The 17,556-nt window shown below is 44.1% G+C and overlaps 1 protein-coding gene across 1 annotated transcript in view; it reads right to left on the bottom strand.

Moving 5' to 3' along the window:
• The window catches only part of DNAH5 (dynein axonemal heavy chain 5), a 308,983-nt gene that overhangs the window by 20,859 nt on the left and 270,568 nt on the right, over window positions 1-17,556 (bottom strand). The window contains exons 73-77 of the mRNA XM_077809166.1: window positions 16,953-17,158; window positions 14,570-14,773; window positions 13,785-14,000; window positions 10,668-10,880; window positions 5,018-5,170 (exon numbers count right to left, since the gene is read on the bottom strand). Coding sequence (XP_077665292.1) covers window positions 5,018-5,170; window positions 10,668-10,880; window positions 13,785-14,000; window positions 14,570-14,773; window positions 16,953-17,158 — 992 coding nt within the window. The remainder of the gene's footprint in view (window positions 1-5,017; window positions 5,171-10,667; window positions 10,881-13,784; window positions 14,001-14,569; window positions 14,774-16,952; window positions 17,159-17,556) is intronic.

The following is a 17,556-nucleotide window of genomic DNA, read 5'->3' as shown; positions in this document are numbered from 1 at the left end:
TGGAGCATGTTGTTTGGGGCGGACCACCATGGTAGGGAGGTGATCCTACTGGTGAGGACCTTGTCCATCCTGTCCATGGCCTGACAGAACTTTGAGGCCAACCAGAGCTGGAGGGGTGTCATCCTCAGTCTGGCATGACGGACCACGTATATGCATGCCAACTTGTGACCCAAGAGTTGCAGAAAAACTCTGCCTGTTGTCACCGGGAACCTTGTAACCAAGTCGATGAGACCTTTCAGGATCTCGAATCTATCTGGCGGGAGAGAGGCCCTGGCTGACACTGAGTCCAGGAGCGCCCCGATAAACTCTATGCGTTGGACCGGGACTAATGTGGACTTGGTATTGTTTACCAACAGGCCCAAGGTGGTGCACATGGACAGGAAGAGCGCCACGTGATCCCTCACCTGTGACCAGGAGGCGCTCTTGACAAGCCAATCGTCCATATAGGGAAATATCTGGACCCCCCCGCCATCCAAGGTAGGCCGCTATCACCGACATGCATTTTGTAAACACCCTGGGGACTGTGGACAGACCAAATGGGAGGACCGTGAATGGGTAATGATTCTGTCCCACCACGAAACAGAGGAAGCACCTGTGCCCCTGAAATATGTGGATGTGGAAGTACGTGTCCTGTAGATCGAGGGCAGTCCCTGGGATCCAGGGAGGGGATAATGGAGGCCAAGGAGACAGTGCGGAACTTGAGTTTCACCATGTACTGGTTCAGACCTCACAGATCCAGGATGGGCCTAAGCCCCACTTTGGCCTTCGGGATAAGGAAACAATGGGAGTAATACCTCTTGCCCATGAACTCCTCAGGCACTGCCTCTATCGCTCCTAGTCCTAGGAGGCCCCCCACCTCCTGCTCGAGCAGAGCTTCGTGCGAGGGGTCCCCGAAGAGGGACGGGGTGGGGGTGGTTGGGCAGGGAGGAAGTAAACTGGAGGGTGTAACCCCAGGAGATGGCGTTGAGAACTCATTGGTCTGAGTTTAGCTGCGACCATTCCGGGAGGAAAGCACACAACCGGTTGGAGAAGGGTAGCTTTATTGGGGGTGGATCCCTGGTGAGGATTGGCGGGGTGCCCATGAGCATCCTGTCAAAAATGCCTTTTCCCCACCTGCTTGCCCTTGGACGACCCAGGCTGGGGGACAGGCCGAGACTGCCTTTGAGGGCATCTCTTATAGTCCCGCTGCTTCTTATGGGCAGCCTCACACTTCGGGAGGGCGGCCTGGGCAGGAGTCTGCTGCAGCTTGAACTTAGGTTTTGCCGGAGCCAGGACATAGAGGCCCAGAGTCTGGAGGGTCATGCAAGAGTCTTTCATGCCATGCAGCCTTGTATCTGTTTCCTCCGCAAACAGAGCCTTCCCATCGAATGGGAGATCCTGCATGGAGGACTGTGCCTCACTGGACAGCCCAGAGAGCAGGAGCCATGACGCCCATCTCACGGACACCGTGGAGGCCATTTATCATGCAGCCATGTCTGCAGCATCCGACGCTGCCTGCAGGGATGCCCTAGCGGCTACTGTCCCTTCCTCCACTAGTGTCCTGAACTCCTTCCTATTGCGCTCCTGGGGGGAGTCCTCAAACTTGGGCAGGGAGCGCCACAGATTGAATTCGTACCGGTCCAGGAGAGCTTGATGATTTGCCACTCGTAACTGGAAGCTCGAAGACAAATAAATGTTCCTTCCGAAGGAGTCCAGTCTCCAAGAGTCTTTGTTCTTTGGGGTCGGGGCTGGCTGACCCTGCCATTCCCTGTGGTTGACCGACTCAACCATCAGGGAGTTGGGCGCTGGGTGGGTATACAGGTACTCATGCCCTTTAGGGGGTACAAAGTACTTGCGTTCCGCCTTTTTAGGGGCCAACGAGGCCCGTGTTTGCCACAGGGCATTTGAAATCTTAGCCACCCCTTCATGGAGAGGCAAGACCACCCTACCCAGGGCTGATGGGGACAACACGTTAAATAGGGAGTCTGAGGGCTCCTCCATCTCCTCTGCTTGGAGGTGGAGGCTTGCTCCCACCCTCTTTAAGATTTCTTGGTGGGCCCTGAAGGCCTCCTGCAGGGCAGAGTGGGGCGGGCTGCAATCACCTTCTCCGGGCGGGGCGAGGAGGCCGGTGCAGTGCTCTGGGTATCGGCCAGCACTGGAGGGTCCACCACCTGGTTGGACTCCGGGCACGGTGCTGAGAATGTACGTCCCACCGACTCCTTTCTCGGATGTCTGGAGAGGGAGGCCGACGGTGCTTCCGAAGCTCCGGCCACAGAACGAGCTCCCACCAGGGGCTTTGCTGGAGGCCACGGTGCCCGCTGGTACCATTGGGCTGGCCACGACACTCGGTGCTACTGCACCTGCTGTGGCAACAGCGGGACTGGCTGTTCGGGTTGGCTGGCCTGACCCATCGAAGGACGGCTGTCAATGGAGACTGGGCTGGTGTAAGATCTGCTGCTGTCTCTGGACCGGGAGGAGTGGCGGTGCCGGGATCTACTACGGCCATGGGACCGCGATCTCAATGTGGAGGACTGGTACCAACCGTAACAGCTGCTCCACGAATGGCCTCGACGGGCAGACCCGTGACAGCGAGAAGCTGGCAATTGACGCCTGGGGCTGCAATGTCTTGGTAGAGACCTGGAGCGGGATTCTGAGCGGGAAAGGCATCAACGACTGTGCCATGACCCACTGCAGTACCCCCTCCAAGACAAGGACTGTTGGTGATACCTGCCGTGGGCCTGTCGATATTCGCTCCTTGAGGACGAGCGGTGATCGACATGGACTCTGCCCTGAGCGGTCGCTGGGCGGTGAATGGCATCGGGAACATTCCCTCGACCGAGACCAGTACCGGGCCGGAGGCGACTGTGGAGATCCCAATGGCTTGCCTCTGGAGCGTGGGGCCGACATGGACATAACATCCCATGCTGCTTGGAGGGCTTCAGGCGTGGATGGCATCTGGACATCTGGAGCAGCCTGTTCAGAAGGGGCCGGGCTACTCCGTTGCATACCGACGCCGTGGTGCCAGGTACTGGTTCGGAACGGCGTCCTGGAGTCGGATGGCCTGGAGTCTAATGTCCCTTTCTCTTTTGGTCCGAGGCTTAAACGACTTGCAAATCTTGCACCTTTCACTGATATTGGTTTCTCCCAAACAGCGCAAACAGTCTGCATGCAGGTCACTTCTTGACATAGAACAACTACAAGAGCCGCATGACTTAAACCCCGGGGTGCGGGGCATGCCCCAGTTTGGGCTCACTGACTAACTAAATTAACTAAATAGCTAACTAACTACAGGTACTAACACTGAATAAGCGAACAGTTCTGGAGACGAGCTACAGCAAAGCTGGAGCAGAGCAGTTCGACACACCTTCGCTGGCTGCAAGAAGAAACTGAGGGTGGGGGGAGTGCGCAGCTCCCCTTATACCACGCCAGGCAGGCAACACTCTAGGGGTTGCCGGGGGCGCTCCCCCACTATGGGTATTGCTAGGGGAAAGTCTTCTGGCACTGGTGCACGTGGCGAGCACACACTCCTATTGTGGAATACACATGAGCAATCGCTCGAAGCAGAAATGGTAGTGACTTAGGACAGCTTATTCAAAGCAACTATGATTTATTTATTCAAAGGAACATTACAAGTAGAGAGACAAGGATTAAAATAACAAAAAAGACTACATGCATATGGTCTTACCTCAGTTTGGCCTCCACTTACCCCTGATGCCACAACATCAGGGGTCTGTGGTCCAGTCTGTTTCTCTGCAGATCCTCTGACCTACCTCTCCTCCAAATCTCAACTTTTTAAGCATTTCAAACTTTTTTTGTTTGATTCTCCCTGCCTAAAAGGTCCTGGGATTTCCAACTAAAGATTCCCCATACCCCCAGCTATACAAACCCTAATTCCACATTCCAAGAGGTATGCTTCAATGGAATTAATATCTCCACTGAGTAACTACTGAGTATGGCTGTCTACACCCAGTAGCTTTTAGGTTCCTACAATCCAAAGCTAGCTCAAACTGATTTAACTTCCAGGCAACCCTTTAGCCAGAAACACAATAACCACCATGTTCACAGATTGCACATATCTCTTCCATACAGACAATTTCACATTCTTCACTGAGAGCAGCTGCTCTGCTTCAACTCCTGACGTCCAGGTGTGACAAAGAGGACCAACTTCATTTTTTCTGGAAACTCCCCAGATGGGCTAAGCACTGAAGAGGACAGAGAACAAGGGCTAGACTCTGGGCAGACCTTGTGTGAGAGTGAGAAAGAACAAAAGGGTGCAAGGATTTCCTACCCTTTGCACCCTCACAGAGGGGCTGTTCAGAACCCAAGTGAAGAACATAGTTTCTCCACCACAGTTGCCAACTTTCATGCAGTAAATAAGCACCCTGACTTTCACAATAAGCCAGAAATCAAGCTAATCCCATTTCAAAACAAGGCAAAAACAAGACAATCCCTAAGAACCCCAACACTCTATGTGACTAGATCCCCCTAGCATGCAGTCTGGGACTGTGGTGGGCCTGCTGTGCACCCCAACTCTCTCCCCACTCTTGCCCCTGCTTGCCCCTCCTTGCCAGGAGCCGATCAAAAAAAAGAAGCAACAAGCCAAACAAGCTACAAGCCAAAAACTAGCCAACAAGCAACTCACAAGCCAATTAAGCCAAAAACAAGCCCAATTTCTGTGTTTTTTTCATGGGTTTGCCATGTCTGATCTCCACTCCCTCCTAGTGACCCTCCAAGGCAGCCCTTGGCATGAAGATGAAGTAGAAGTAGAAGAGTAGAAGTAAAGTGCACCATACTCAAGGGTAACATGGCAGGTATGACTGCTAAGATAGCAAAAATTTGTCCTGGAGATTTCAGCTGTCCCTTAGCTCCCCTTCTAACATGTCCAATGTAGTCAAAGGCAGAATCTAACCCTAAGAGGGAAAAGGAGTTCAATACACAAAAGAAAATATTCCCTCTCACACACACTCAGCCTTCCCATGCAAGCTATAATAAAGGAGGAATATTATTGAAAGGGTAATATAAAAATAAAACTATTCACCTGTCTCATTGCAGTCAAAAATCCTTGAGGGTTAAAGAACCCTGTCATCCAGAAGCAGTTTGGTCGGCCCTCAAATATCCAGCAGTAAAACTGATGGTTTCTTTCCAGAAGTTCAGTAAACCAGAAACCTAGAGTGCTGGAAGCCCAAGACCCCTAGAAACAGGTATAAAAGAGGTGTTTTTTAGGGGAGGGAGATGTTTAGAACTTTCAACATTTTGTAATCACAGCAATGCAAATTAATTTATCATATCAATGAAAATATCCCAAAGTATTAGGGACATATTATTACACGACTATTGAAATGTTAAATTTGGAATTACCAATCTCAGGGTGAAATTCTGGCCCTACTAAAGACAATGATACAAATCCAATTGACTTCAGTAGGGCCAGAATTTCTCCCTATAGCCATTATTATAGACAGGATTACTAGCAACACCTGTTGCTATGGTGGTCAGACATTTCCCATTGAAGACAACATTTCAGTTGATTAAAACTTTATCAAACTAACTGTTTGGGATGAAAGTTTCCATGCTGAGTGTCTCTCTCAGGCTGAATGTTTTTCTTTGAACTTTCAGTCAAAATGGATTGTCTGTTCTGAGACCTAGTCTAGGGATTTTTTTATTTTATTTTTTACTTATGTTAAAATTCTGTCACCTCTTTTTGAACAATAGTAACATAGCCATTCTTCGGAACAAGGTCTTGAAATTTGGCAGGTGGGTGGACCTCATGTAAGGTATGTGCTTTCTGCAGTCCCCAGGAAAATCTGCCCAAATTCGGCCAAGTTATATGCCCTTAAAAAATGCAGTTCCCCTGAAAGCACCACAGAGTACAGGAGCACCTCCAAGTCCCAGAGTAGAGGAAAAAGCCTACCTCAGTTTCCCTTGACCACCCTCTGGTTCCAGCACATGATGCCAGAAGCCCAACCACCTTTCTAGGTAACAGCCTTCTCTTGTTGCTAGTTAGTCCAGTATCTCAAAGGGTAGCAGTCTGTGTTGCAATGATTAAATCTTACTTTTCCAACCCTGCTGATGGTGGTTGTTGTATATAAAATAATTTGCCTTTATCTTTTTAATAAAAGTATCTAGGAAATTACATACAAACAAATAGTATTTAGGTTGCAAAGCAAACAACTCAAAAGTTATTAAATGCCAGTAATAATTGGTGCCAAATTAACCTCAGTTCGACCCCTTCCACATTTAAAACAATACCTAACAAGTGTTTTTTATCCATAGATGTCAAAGCACTGCATTTTTCTATAAAGCTGTCTACAAATCAGACACTCATTAAGCTGCTTTCATGTCACTTACAGAATTGACAATTGTCTTGGGCACTAAAAGACTGAATTTTCAGACTTAAAAAGACTCTGTCTCAATAAAATCTTATGCAGTGATAATACATAGTATTTGAATAGCATTTTCCATCTTCAAAGATCTATACCAAATACCTCCATAGCAGAGATAGATGAAGATGAGGCAGAGAAGCTAAGTTATTTAACAGAGGGAGCCAGCGTCAGGCTGGGATTAGAACTCAGTCTCTGCTTTTCCATTTTATGCTCAGACTACTCCACAGAAAATTTAAAGATGGAATCATAATGCATTAAGTTAATTCCACAATCACGTCTGTTTTTTCCACAGGTACTCTGCCCCTTTCAGTGTCCAGGATGGATGTGCACAATGAGGAATGAATAAGATTTCACGGGCAACCTTAGTTCTGGCACTTACTGAGTGTTTGTAAGTAACATGCATTTAGCATAGTTTTTTAACATAACATATTAAGGAGGCTTGGCTTCTTGCTTATGTTTTTGAGGCCTCTGAGGTACTTTGGAATTATTCACTATGTGCATTTTGTTGACAGTCACACCAAAGCACCAACAGCAATGATAAAAAGATATATTTCACTGTAACATAGCTGGAACATAAGGGCTGAGGTAGCCTGAGTTACCTGTCCTGAACTTCGGAATAATCCTTCAAAGTTGGGGCATGTGTTTTCTTATAATGGGCTTAATCACCTTTGTGATGGGAAAGGATACTGACCTATATCAGCGATTCCCGCCAAATTGAAATACTGCCAAATACAAATGACACTTTTTCAAACATATAAACACCAGCTCACTTGCATTTCAGAAGGTATTGCAATGTTGTAGAAATAGGAGCATTTGTTTAAAATAGTGAATGGTTTAGAGAAGGTAAATCAGTACTCCTTTGACTCTCGTAATATATGAACAAGAAGATAGTAGATGAAACTGAAAGCAAGTAGCTAACAATGATAAAAGGAAATAACTTTCTATGCAATACATAACTTGTGGAACTCACTACTACTATCAGTGAGTTATTTTCAAGTCAATCTTTAGACATTATGAATAATGCTCATATGGATTGAAATCCAGGTCTAAATAGCATTAGTCAAGTCCAGCTGTTGAGAGCTCACTGTGACTGTGTTCACAAGTAGTATTTTTTTCTCGGTCTATCTTTGAGCCAATAGACATCAGCCTAATAGAACCTGAAAGTATCTGCATTCATCCATATCTGCATCAATACCACACAGGCATGTTTTGATTAAGTTAATTCCAGATCAGCTTCTATCACCACAGCACTACAGGACAATGGGTAACATTTACATCAAGAGCAATACATTCTGAAATGCAAGTGAGCTGGTGTTTATATGTTTGAAAAAGTGTCATTTGTATTTGGCAGTATGTCAATTTAGCAGGAATCGCTGATATAGGTCAGTATCCTTTCCCATCACAAAGGTGATTAAGCCCATTATAAGAAAACACATGCCCCCAACTTTGAAGGATTATTCCAAAGTTCAGGACAGGTAACTCAGGCTACCTCAGCCCTTATGTTCCAGCTATGTCACAGTGAAATATATCTTTTTATCATTGCTGTTGGTGCTTTGGTGTGACTGTCAACAAAATACACATAGTGAATAATTCCAAAGGACCTCAGAGGCCTCAAAAACATAAGCAAGAAGCTGCTATTGCTATCTTTTGGGGGGGGGGGGGAATTTAAGGATAATCCCTGTCTTCAATAGATTGGCATCAGTTTGAATTATAAAAACACTGAAAATGGTTAAGTTCCAGAACAGCAAGCTCAAGGACACACTGTGCAACAACATGAGTATCATCTTGGCTTCATGCGATTATCCTTAGGGTTGGCTGAAATCTTGTGGAAGCTGGTAGACATAACTGCCACCCTTCATCCAGGATAAATTTTGGAAAGCTATTAAATTCCTTTCTGGAAAGAGACAGCTGAAACAATAGAAATCATCACCTAAACAAAAGTTATATGCAAGGCTGGTCAGGAACCTGAGCTATATGGATGGAGGGGCTTCACTGGGAGCTCAACATATTGTTACTGAGTACAGTAACTCCCCACTTAAAGTCATCCCAGTTAATGTTGTTTCATTGTTATGTTGCTGATCAGTTAGGGAACATACTCGTTTAAAGTTGCCCAATGCTCCCTTATAACGTCGTTTGGCAGCTGCCTGCTTTGTCCACTGCTTGCAGAAAGAGCAGCCCGTTGGAGCCAGCTGGTAGGGGCTTGGATCCAGGGTGGACCAGCAGCCCCTTATCAGCTCCCCTAAATTCTCTGTGTAACAGCTGCTCAGTTCAGCTGCCAGTTCAGCTGTCCTCCCGCCACTGATGTGTGCTGCTCCTGCCCTCTGCCTTGGAGCTGCTCCCCGGAGCCTCCTGCTTGCTGTGCAGGGGGGCAGGAGAGGGGTGCTAATCTCAGGGTGTTCCCTGCCCCCTCCCACTCCTGTACCCCATTTCCACAGAGCAGGGGCAGGGGACATGACAAGGCTCAGGATGGAGGGAGCTTGCTGGCAACAGCTGCTGTCTCAACTTGCTGATCTACTTAAAAAGGAGTGTACTTAGAGTGGGGTCAGTGTACTTAAAGGGGCAATGCGCGTCTCTCTCTCACACACATGGTGTGTGTCTCTGTCTCTCTCTGCCATGCTATCTCCCCTCCCTCCATTTGTAGTGCCTTGTAGAGTGTGAGGCTACATTAACAACAGTGTGTTAACCCTTGAGGGGCTCAGCCAAGTGCTAGTTCATCATTTAGCATTAAGGCATCCCCTGGGAAATATCCCACCCTCTGACTCCACCACTTCAACCAAGCTTCACAATCAGCATTGCAGTGTACAGTATTCAACTGTTTGTTTAAAACTTATACTGTGTGTGTATATATATGTTGCAATGATAATATATATATATAGTCTTTTGTCTGGCAAAAAAAAATTTCCCTGCAACCTAACCCCCCCATTTACACTAATTCTTATGGGGAAATTGGATTCACTTAACATTGTTTCGCTTAAAGTAGCATTTTTCAGGAACATAACTACAATGTTAAGCGAGGAGTTACTGTATTGTTTGGTGGAGGTGTGTGTGACAGAGAGGAACAAAAACACCATGGAAAAATACATGAAAGGCAGCAAGGAAACCCCAGAGACAGCTGAAGAAGCACTTGCAGCATGATCCTGAGAAAAGCTCAGAGCACTTCTGGATAGAGTGCTGACTGGAATGAGGCTTACTACTTTGAGTCTCACAAAGAATTCAGCATCATTAATAACCTAATAGTAGTAGTGAGTTCCACAAGTTATGCATTGCATAGAAAGTTATTTCCTTTTATCACTGTTAGCTATTGGCTTATACTGTGTATATGTGTGTGTGTGTGTGTATATATAAAATATAGTCTTTTGTCTGGAAAAAAAGAAACTGTCTCCTGTTTTGTTCCTACTGTTATCAAGGAAACATGAGTATATCTACATTCTCTGTAAATAAACAAAACTGCATCAATGAAATGCCTGACTCCAATATCCATTTTTGGTCCCCACTGAAACAACTCTCAAGACCCAAATATTACCTAATCACCTGGATCAAAATACAATGAGCTGTTCACATGCTGTGCAGGCAAATTATCTGCTGTATCACCTAATTTTAGGCAAGCTAATCAGCTATTTGCCCAGATATCATTTGTACTTGCCCTGGGTTTCTAGACAATAAGATAAAAAGGACACACACTGATTTTCTTAATGGATCCAGAATTTAAACTCAAATTAACAGATTTACAAATTCTCAGAAAATGCATTCTGTACCCAAAAAGTGCAGTCATGATACATTGTATTTTTCATACCTAAGAGGATTAATCTCTGCACTAAGTATAAAATGGAACTCAATCTTACCTGAGATGGCATGGCCAGCCCTTCTACAGTTTACCTAATACTTCAGAAAAAAATATTTCTTCTCTGGCCAACTAGGTATGAGAAGTTTTAGACCAAAAGGAGTTTTCAAAGTAAGTCAGAAAGGGGGCAAAGAAAGGGGGATATATGATCAGATTCTGTCCTATTTTACACCCTGTACAATCCCATAACTCCACTCTTCGGCTGAAAGCTCTCTCTCAAATTTGGTAATGCAGTCACGACCATGACTTCATATTATCACTGAGATCTAGCACTTCATTCTATCACTGAGATCTAGCACTTCAGGGTTATATTTTCAAAAAGGGGTCGAACAAAATACATTAACCCTTTTTAAATTAAAGGATGTTAACATATTAGATATTAATGATGATTAATAATCTGAGTATGTCATTTTTTTAGTCTTTAAAATGCAACATTGACCGAGGACTCTAAACAGTTTAACACCTGCCTTTTCCCAATGGGCAGGAATTCTTGCATCATACATGCAATCCAAAGCATCCCTCAGATTTTCACTCATGATGATGGTCCCATCAATGGCAAGTTTGAGATCAGTCAGAGTGCTTCGCACTAAGGTGATAACCCTCTGCATTCTGTCTATCTCCTGTCTCAAGAAGATGTTCATAGGCTGGAATGGTCCCATCTTCTGCAGCCTTTCCTTTACCTGTCAAGAGAAAGCCAAACTAAGTAGATATTCACAGAGAAATCAAGAGAAAATTCACTTTATGGCAAAGTTAGATACCAATATATGGAAAGATCAAATCGTTTTCATTAGATGGTTATAAGTAAGGGTAATCAGCTAGGTAGGTATTGTCACCCCGACCCAAGCAGTAGCAGATTACAAGGCCCTTGTTGGTCAGCTCTCCATTGGAAGAGACATCAGTGATGTGGAGTCCAGGAATATTCCTGACATAATTTATGTACACTCTACCCACCACCCCTGAAAGTATCACGGCAACTTGTAGACAATTCCCTCTTTCAGAGATCTTAGCCTGAATACCAATGCCCGGTTCCCAGGGAGCAACTCTGCACCAAAACCTGACTCTAGTTTGAGAACTTAAGGAAAAGCCCAAACGCCACAAAAACTCTACCCTTCTACTCTAATAGTATTGTTGTGGGTTGGCTTAAACCATGGTAAGGTTTGAGCACAGCTTCTGTCTTTCATTCAGGGTAAACGTAAAGAAGAGGCTGAAACAGTAGCATGAACACCCAACACATAGGTACATGGTAGTGCTAAAGTAGAGAGGAGAGAGAGAATCTGTCAGGAAGCTAAGTAGACCACAACAGAAGCACTGGTAACATGACCCTGGGAGGCAGCTAAGAGAGGAAGCTTGTCGGACATGCATACTGGCTGGAAAGGCAGATTTGGAACAGTGAGCAAAAGAACTGTCTCCTGATTTTTTCCCCCCTGTGTTCAGGGAAAGACAACTCAGTGTATCACCTTTGCAAATAAACAATATTGCATCAAAGAAAATACCTGATTCTGTCACTATTTTCTCTGTCTACGGAGAAATAAGGCACAGGGCCACAAAGTTTGACCAGCCACTTGGGTCAAAGGAGATCACACTATTAATCTCATATTCTAATAAAAATAAGTTCTGCATCTTTTCATGATAACTTTGTAGAAGCCAAAATGAGAAATCAGCATGAAGAGTGAAAATGTAATTAATTTTTAAAACTTCATTTTATATCCTCTGTGATGGTGGTTATAACATAGTTAAGGAAAATTGTTTTTAAATGAACCTGATAATGACCTTTCAGGGCAGTGTGCACATCCTGATACGATTCACCTCCTGAGTCCTAATTTCACCTCCCATTGACGAGGCAGCTTTGAGCACAGCTTCTGTCTTTCATTCAGGGTAAATGTAAAGAAGTGGCTGAAACAGTAGCATGAACACCCAACACATAAGCACATGGTAGTGCTAAAATAGAAGCTGACTGAAGAACAGCAGGAAGCAGGAAGAACAGCAGCTCTGGCAGAGATGAGCTCTCCAATGCCCAACAGAGGAAGTGAAGGTGTTATCAGAGGAAGGGGTGCTGCACTTGTCCACACTGTCCCTTTAAACCCTGCTCAGCCTCTCTAGCCTATTGAGCTGATGATAAGGGTCAAACTTGTGAGATGTCTAGTTTGACATCTCTAGCATCCTGAGAAAGATTACAAGAGACAAAGCTTTGTAAACTCGCTAGCTCAGCAATTTAACCATTGGGGTCTATGTGGCGACACAGGGCTTTTTAAGGTTACTGGGTAAGTACTCCTCCTACCTTGCTGGGATGAGGGTCAGCCCTCTCTGAGGTTACTGGTTGAGCACCTCTAGCTTTTGGGCTTGTGTGAAAGCTTAAAAATGTGTGAATCCTCAGCCTAAGCACTACAAACTTTCTGGGGGGGACAACAAAAGTCTTGTGAGCTTGTGAGCACAAGTCTTGTGAGCTCAAAAGTACTGCTCTGATTGGATATCAAGTCTCAACCTTCAGAAAAGTTTCCTATCTCAGCTTTTATGGCTTGCTGAGGTGATAGTGCTCAGGCTTCTGTGAGATCATTAGCTCAGAAATTTCAGTGTGCTAAGCTGATGCCAAGACACAGGCCTGTGGGAGGTCACTGGATCAGCAGTTCAAATTAGAACGGGTGGCTCCTCATTTCTGGAAGGTTTGTCATCATTGGTGCTAATTATTGTGAGATGACACTTACATCAGACCTGATGGAACACAGCACAAGTAAGATAATGGACAAGGGAATAACTATACTTGAAAAGAGCTGGGCCAAACCCAGCCAATAAGAGTGTGCACACATGCACATGTACACTGACTGTGCAGCGTGTGCATCTAGGCATATGCCACTACGGTCCTGTCTGTTCACTCTCCCCTCCTAAATTCTCCATTCTGATTCCCCGGATGCTAGCTAGGGGAGGGTAAGTTAGTGGCAGTGTTTCCTCTGCACAGTGTGAGAAAGTGTCTATTGCAACTATAACTGAAACCAAATTCATCGCAATTGGGCTACTAAGCATAGTTGTTGAGTCAGTAGTTAACTTCCCTGGGTTTGAACCACTGTAGGTAAGATGAAAAGTTCCATGCACACATAAAATATAAATATATATTTCGCTCACTCACACCCACATCCACACCATTGTCAATCCCGTGAGCCATTCACTCCATAGAAACACTATAATATATGAAAATAAATTACTACAAGTATCTGCGGTTTCTATGCTGAACTGCAAAGTAACAAAATTTAGGAATTTTAATTTACAAAGACAGCACAAGTTTTCTCTCACAATGTTACCTAGTTTAGCTGATGAAAACTGCTGATCTCCCTCAGTGTAAATGGAAAATCAACAAGTGGTTTAATTTTTAGCAAATCAATAATGTCCCATCAGTACAATTTTAGCATCTTCACTATGAACATTTACATCCCATTCAGGCTTCCTCAGTATATATTTTTAAAGCATTTGTCAGTGTAAATGGATTCACAAAAGCTTTTCAAGAAGATTATATGGGACTTTTCTTGATTTTTTGCACATACATAAGGCAAGACAGAGCAGATGTGATTTCTGACAGGATTTCATAAACTCACTTCAAATGGTGCATAATCATTAGGTAGCTTCTCCAACATATCATCAGCCAATCTAGCTACCACCGCCTCTCTAGTCTCGCCTCGTCCACTGGAACTGTCTTTAGGTTGAATACTGAGGATGGTATCCAACACATCCTTGGCAAGCTTGCTCTGGTAAGTGATATCAGCATTGGGATGCAGCCCAAATACCTCAGGAGTGTCGTAAGCAGGCAGGCTCTAGATGATCAAACACAAAGAATTGTAATTGGAGGTAAAGTTCACAAATACCAGCTGTAAAAAAGCCAGAGGAATAAAAGCAGTTACTATCCTATAAAATAAAAAAAGCTTTATTTTCCTAATTTTGTCATCCTGTGATGCTCAATTAGCAGTCTTCAATGCAAAGAATCCAATGCTTCCTAAAACCTAGTGCAAGCACAAACCCTACTGACTGCAACTACTTAGAATGCAACTTCCCCTTATGTCTGAGTAGTCATTTTCCACTTCAGATTCTCCTAACATCTCCTGTGAGGAAGTGCCAAGAGCCTGGACTCCTATTCTCTATTTCTCCTTTGACAATGGTCTCTCTAGACGGTACTTCTCTGAAGGGACTTAAAAGGAAAAATAAAGTGTAGAACTACTGGAACAGCATTATAACTCCTTCATTAGCAGATATTCAGGCAAGTATGCAGACAGGAGAAAAATCTTCTTAGACTAAAACTAAAGGAAGATGCTGAAGGGTAGAAAGAACTTGGATGAGTGTTTATTAGTATTGTTTTCATTTGGTAAGAGCTTGGTAGTGTACAAACCTGTATGTACTGAAGGTACTGATCCACTGTGGTACATTTGGGTATGCTGTATCCTTTGTAAAAGCAGAAGTCTTGACTGAACATGTTTTCACTGAACCAGACCTTAGCAAATGTGTTCAGCAGTCTTTTGTCATAGTCATCAGTCACTCGGCCTCCATACTGGATCTCACCTACCATGTAGCGAACAGTATTCCAGGAGATGCCCTAAAACAACATGCAAACATTAATTGTGGCTAAACCTCCCTGAATTTCATGCAGAGCTCTGTTGACATCTTTGTGTGTCTGTATACATACAGTATTGTATATAGGCCCAGATCATCTAACCCTCTTGAGGGCAAAAGTCACTTTACACTACCCTTGTGTTCCCCTGCTTGAGGCCAGCTCAATCCTCACGCAATTTACAGCGGCTTAAGTAACAAGGGGCTGTTTTGGCAGCTGGGATACCTGTGTCACAGCTTCATTCCAACCATGCCATTTACAATGGAAGTGGCAATAAGCTTTGCCAGAGAGGCAGCTATGGTTCACTCCACTGTTTTGGATTCTCCCATCCAGAGACATCTTCAGGAGGCTAGGTAAGCCAGCTTTACAGTCCCTTTTTGCTGCCAGAGTGTCACAGGAAGGCCACAGAAACCTGGAATTGCTGGTCAGTCGTAATATGCTTTCTGCTTAGGTCAACTAAACAAAATCCACCACTGTTGCAGTGCAGCAATAATTAGGATTGTTTTTATAGACTCCTAACTCCTCTGATATCCCACTGTATTTGGTTTTTAGGCAGGGGATATATTGGGGCTCAGAAAATTCATCTGCACGTTTAACTTTCACTAAATTAGTACCAACAAATTTCAAATAACATTTTCCTAAATTTGATACTCTCCTCACAGATGCACATGTACAGCTTGCCATCCAACCCATTCCCCAAAATTGGGGCGTGCATGGATACTGCTTTATGTGAAGCACTGACTTATGAAGACAACGTCAAAAAGCAAGTGCTAATGCCATTAAATCAGACATAATTGAACTATATTATTAAAACATTTGTTATAAAACAGAACATTATTCCGAAATACAAAAAACAACTTTTAGCCATTTAACACTAGCTCACAGTAGCCTGGATCTCTTATTGCTGCTGCTAAAGTCTGGTCCTTTTTTCTTGAAAACAAAACAAGTCAAGCACGTGCAAAAGGGAAGAGAAAAAGAATAGCAAAATAAAGCAGTTTCTATATTCGGTGTTGACTCTCACTTGCAACCTCAATGCTGGAAAAACACAGGCATCACACTTGGTTTTATCAGCCATTCTGAGACCTGGCAAACTTACACCAGCATCAGGTAAAGCATTGCTTTTAGCTGCCCCTCTGCTCACAGGCTTGCAGCAGTGTTCTAAAATATATAGCCTTGGCCAGCTAAGCCAGACTCTTTTTAGACAGAAGACAAGAGGAGAGAAATAGGAAAGAGAACAAATAAGGTGGGAAAGGAAAATGATGCACCAGGAGGGGGTGAAAAAGTCTCACATCCCCAGTGGCGTTTGGGGGTTAGCTGGAGCCAATAGTGTCATCTGAGTCCCTCACTCTGCCTCAGTCTGGTCAGGACATCTCAGGATTAGGATGATAAAGGCCCAAGAGTGTCATGGTGGACTCTGGGGTTCTAGGAGATAAAGGGGATGGAAGCCATAATGATAACACTCGCTCCATCCTGTTTGCAAGTCTTTCAGTCAGACATAGTCTTCTAATTTCCTGCTCCCCCAAAGTCTTTCTGAGGATCCCAAAAGGAGAGCAATGGGTGGAATAGCCCTTCCCCTCATTACTTTGTCCACCAATTACATCTATTTTCCAACACACCAATTTTGAGTCATTGATTTCTGGTCCCACACTTTCCTTCTTTAGCAAATACAATCTCAACACAGACCTTGGGTTATACCAGTAAGCCTTTTGGTTTGGACTAATTCAGTCTGTTTCTCTTGTGCACTTTTCCCCCCACACCAACATCTATTGTTATAGGTTATTTTAACATTTTGTGAATTGTTAGTCACTTTCTACAGTTAGGCTTGGAACTGGGACAAGCCTACTAGGCCCCAAATATTGCTGCAGTTTACAGCTCCCCTTTTTTTTGCCTAATTATATATATTTTTGGACTAATAAAAAAGTAGCCACCACAAGCATAAGTAGAAAACATACAGACGCTTAAAAAATGCATTTTAAAAGTTATCCCCTGCTGAGCAGTTGCATTTGTATTTCAACATATGTAGACAAGTGTTTTCAGTGCTGTGGGCACTCAATATATCTAGAGTTAAAGAACAAGTTTTTTACGATCTAGCATTTATGTTTGTATTTCAATTGTTTGGAAGTATCCATAATATTCCAGTTACCCAAACTATTGAATTAAGTACCTTCTTGATGTCCATGTCATCTAAATGATTCTGGATGAACTGCACAGTGGCATTAAAGTCAGCCTGGTTAAACTCATAGGGGATGTTCCAACCTAGTGGTCCAAATTTGCGTCTTTCTTGAACTGTGGAGTGCAGGAAACCAACAGCGTATAATAATGGTTTCCATTGCACCATGTTACTGACATCCAGGAGATCCTGGTTCACACCTGTTGGAAAAAAGTGGACATCACAAGCCATAAGCTACCAGCATTTTAGTTTCAGCATGATCCATTACTAAAATACCTCTGGTGGTGGTACTTAGTTAGCTTTGAATCTCTCCAGAGATGCATTTACTATATCACAAAGCACTCTAGTCTGGAGAAAGTATGCTACCTCTTTTTAGGTAGCACAAGTTAGCATAAAGTTCAGAAATATAAATGCACGTGTTACAGTGCACATCTGGTGCATTTATCATAACAAGCCCTTTGAGGACAGGAGACACAACTTTTTAGTTCCCAGAAAAGCAATTAAAAATCATCGCTCTGGCATGATAAAAATCAGCATATGGCTTTTCATCATAAAAAGTGAAAGGGTGTTCAATTATTAAATGAGGTGTTAAAAAGCA

Source organism: Eretmochelys imbricata, chromosome 2, assembly GCF_965152235.1.
Source record: "Eretmochelys imbricata isolate rEreImb1 chromosome 2, rEreImb1.hap1, whole genome shotgun sequence".
Taxonomy (NCBI): Eukaryota; Metazoa; Chordata; order Testudines; family Cheloniidae; genus Eretmochelys; species Eretmochelys imbricata.
This window is presented reverse-complemented; position numbering and strand designations above follow the sequence as displayed.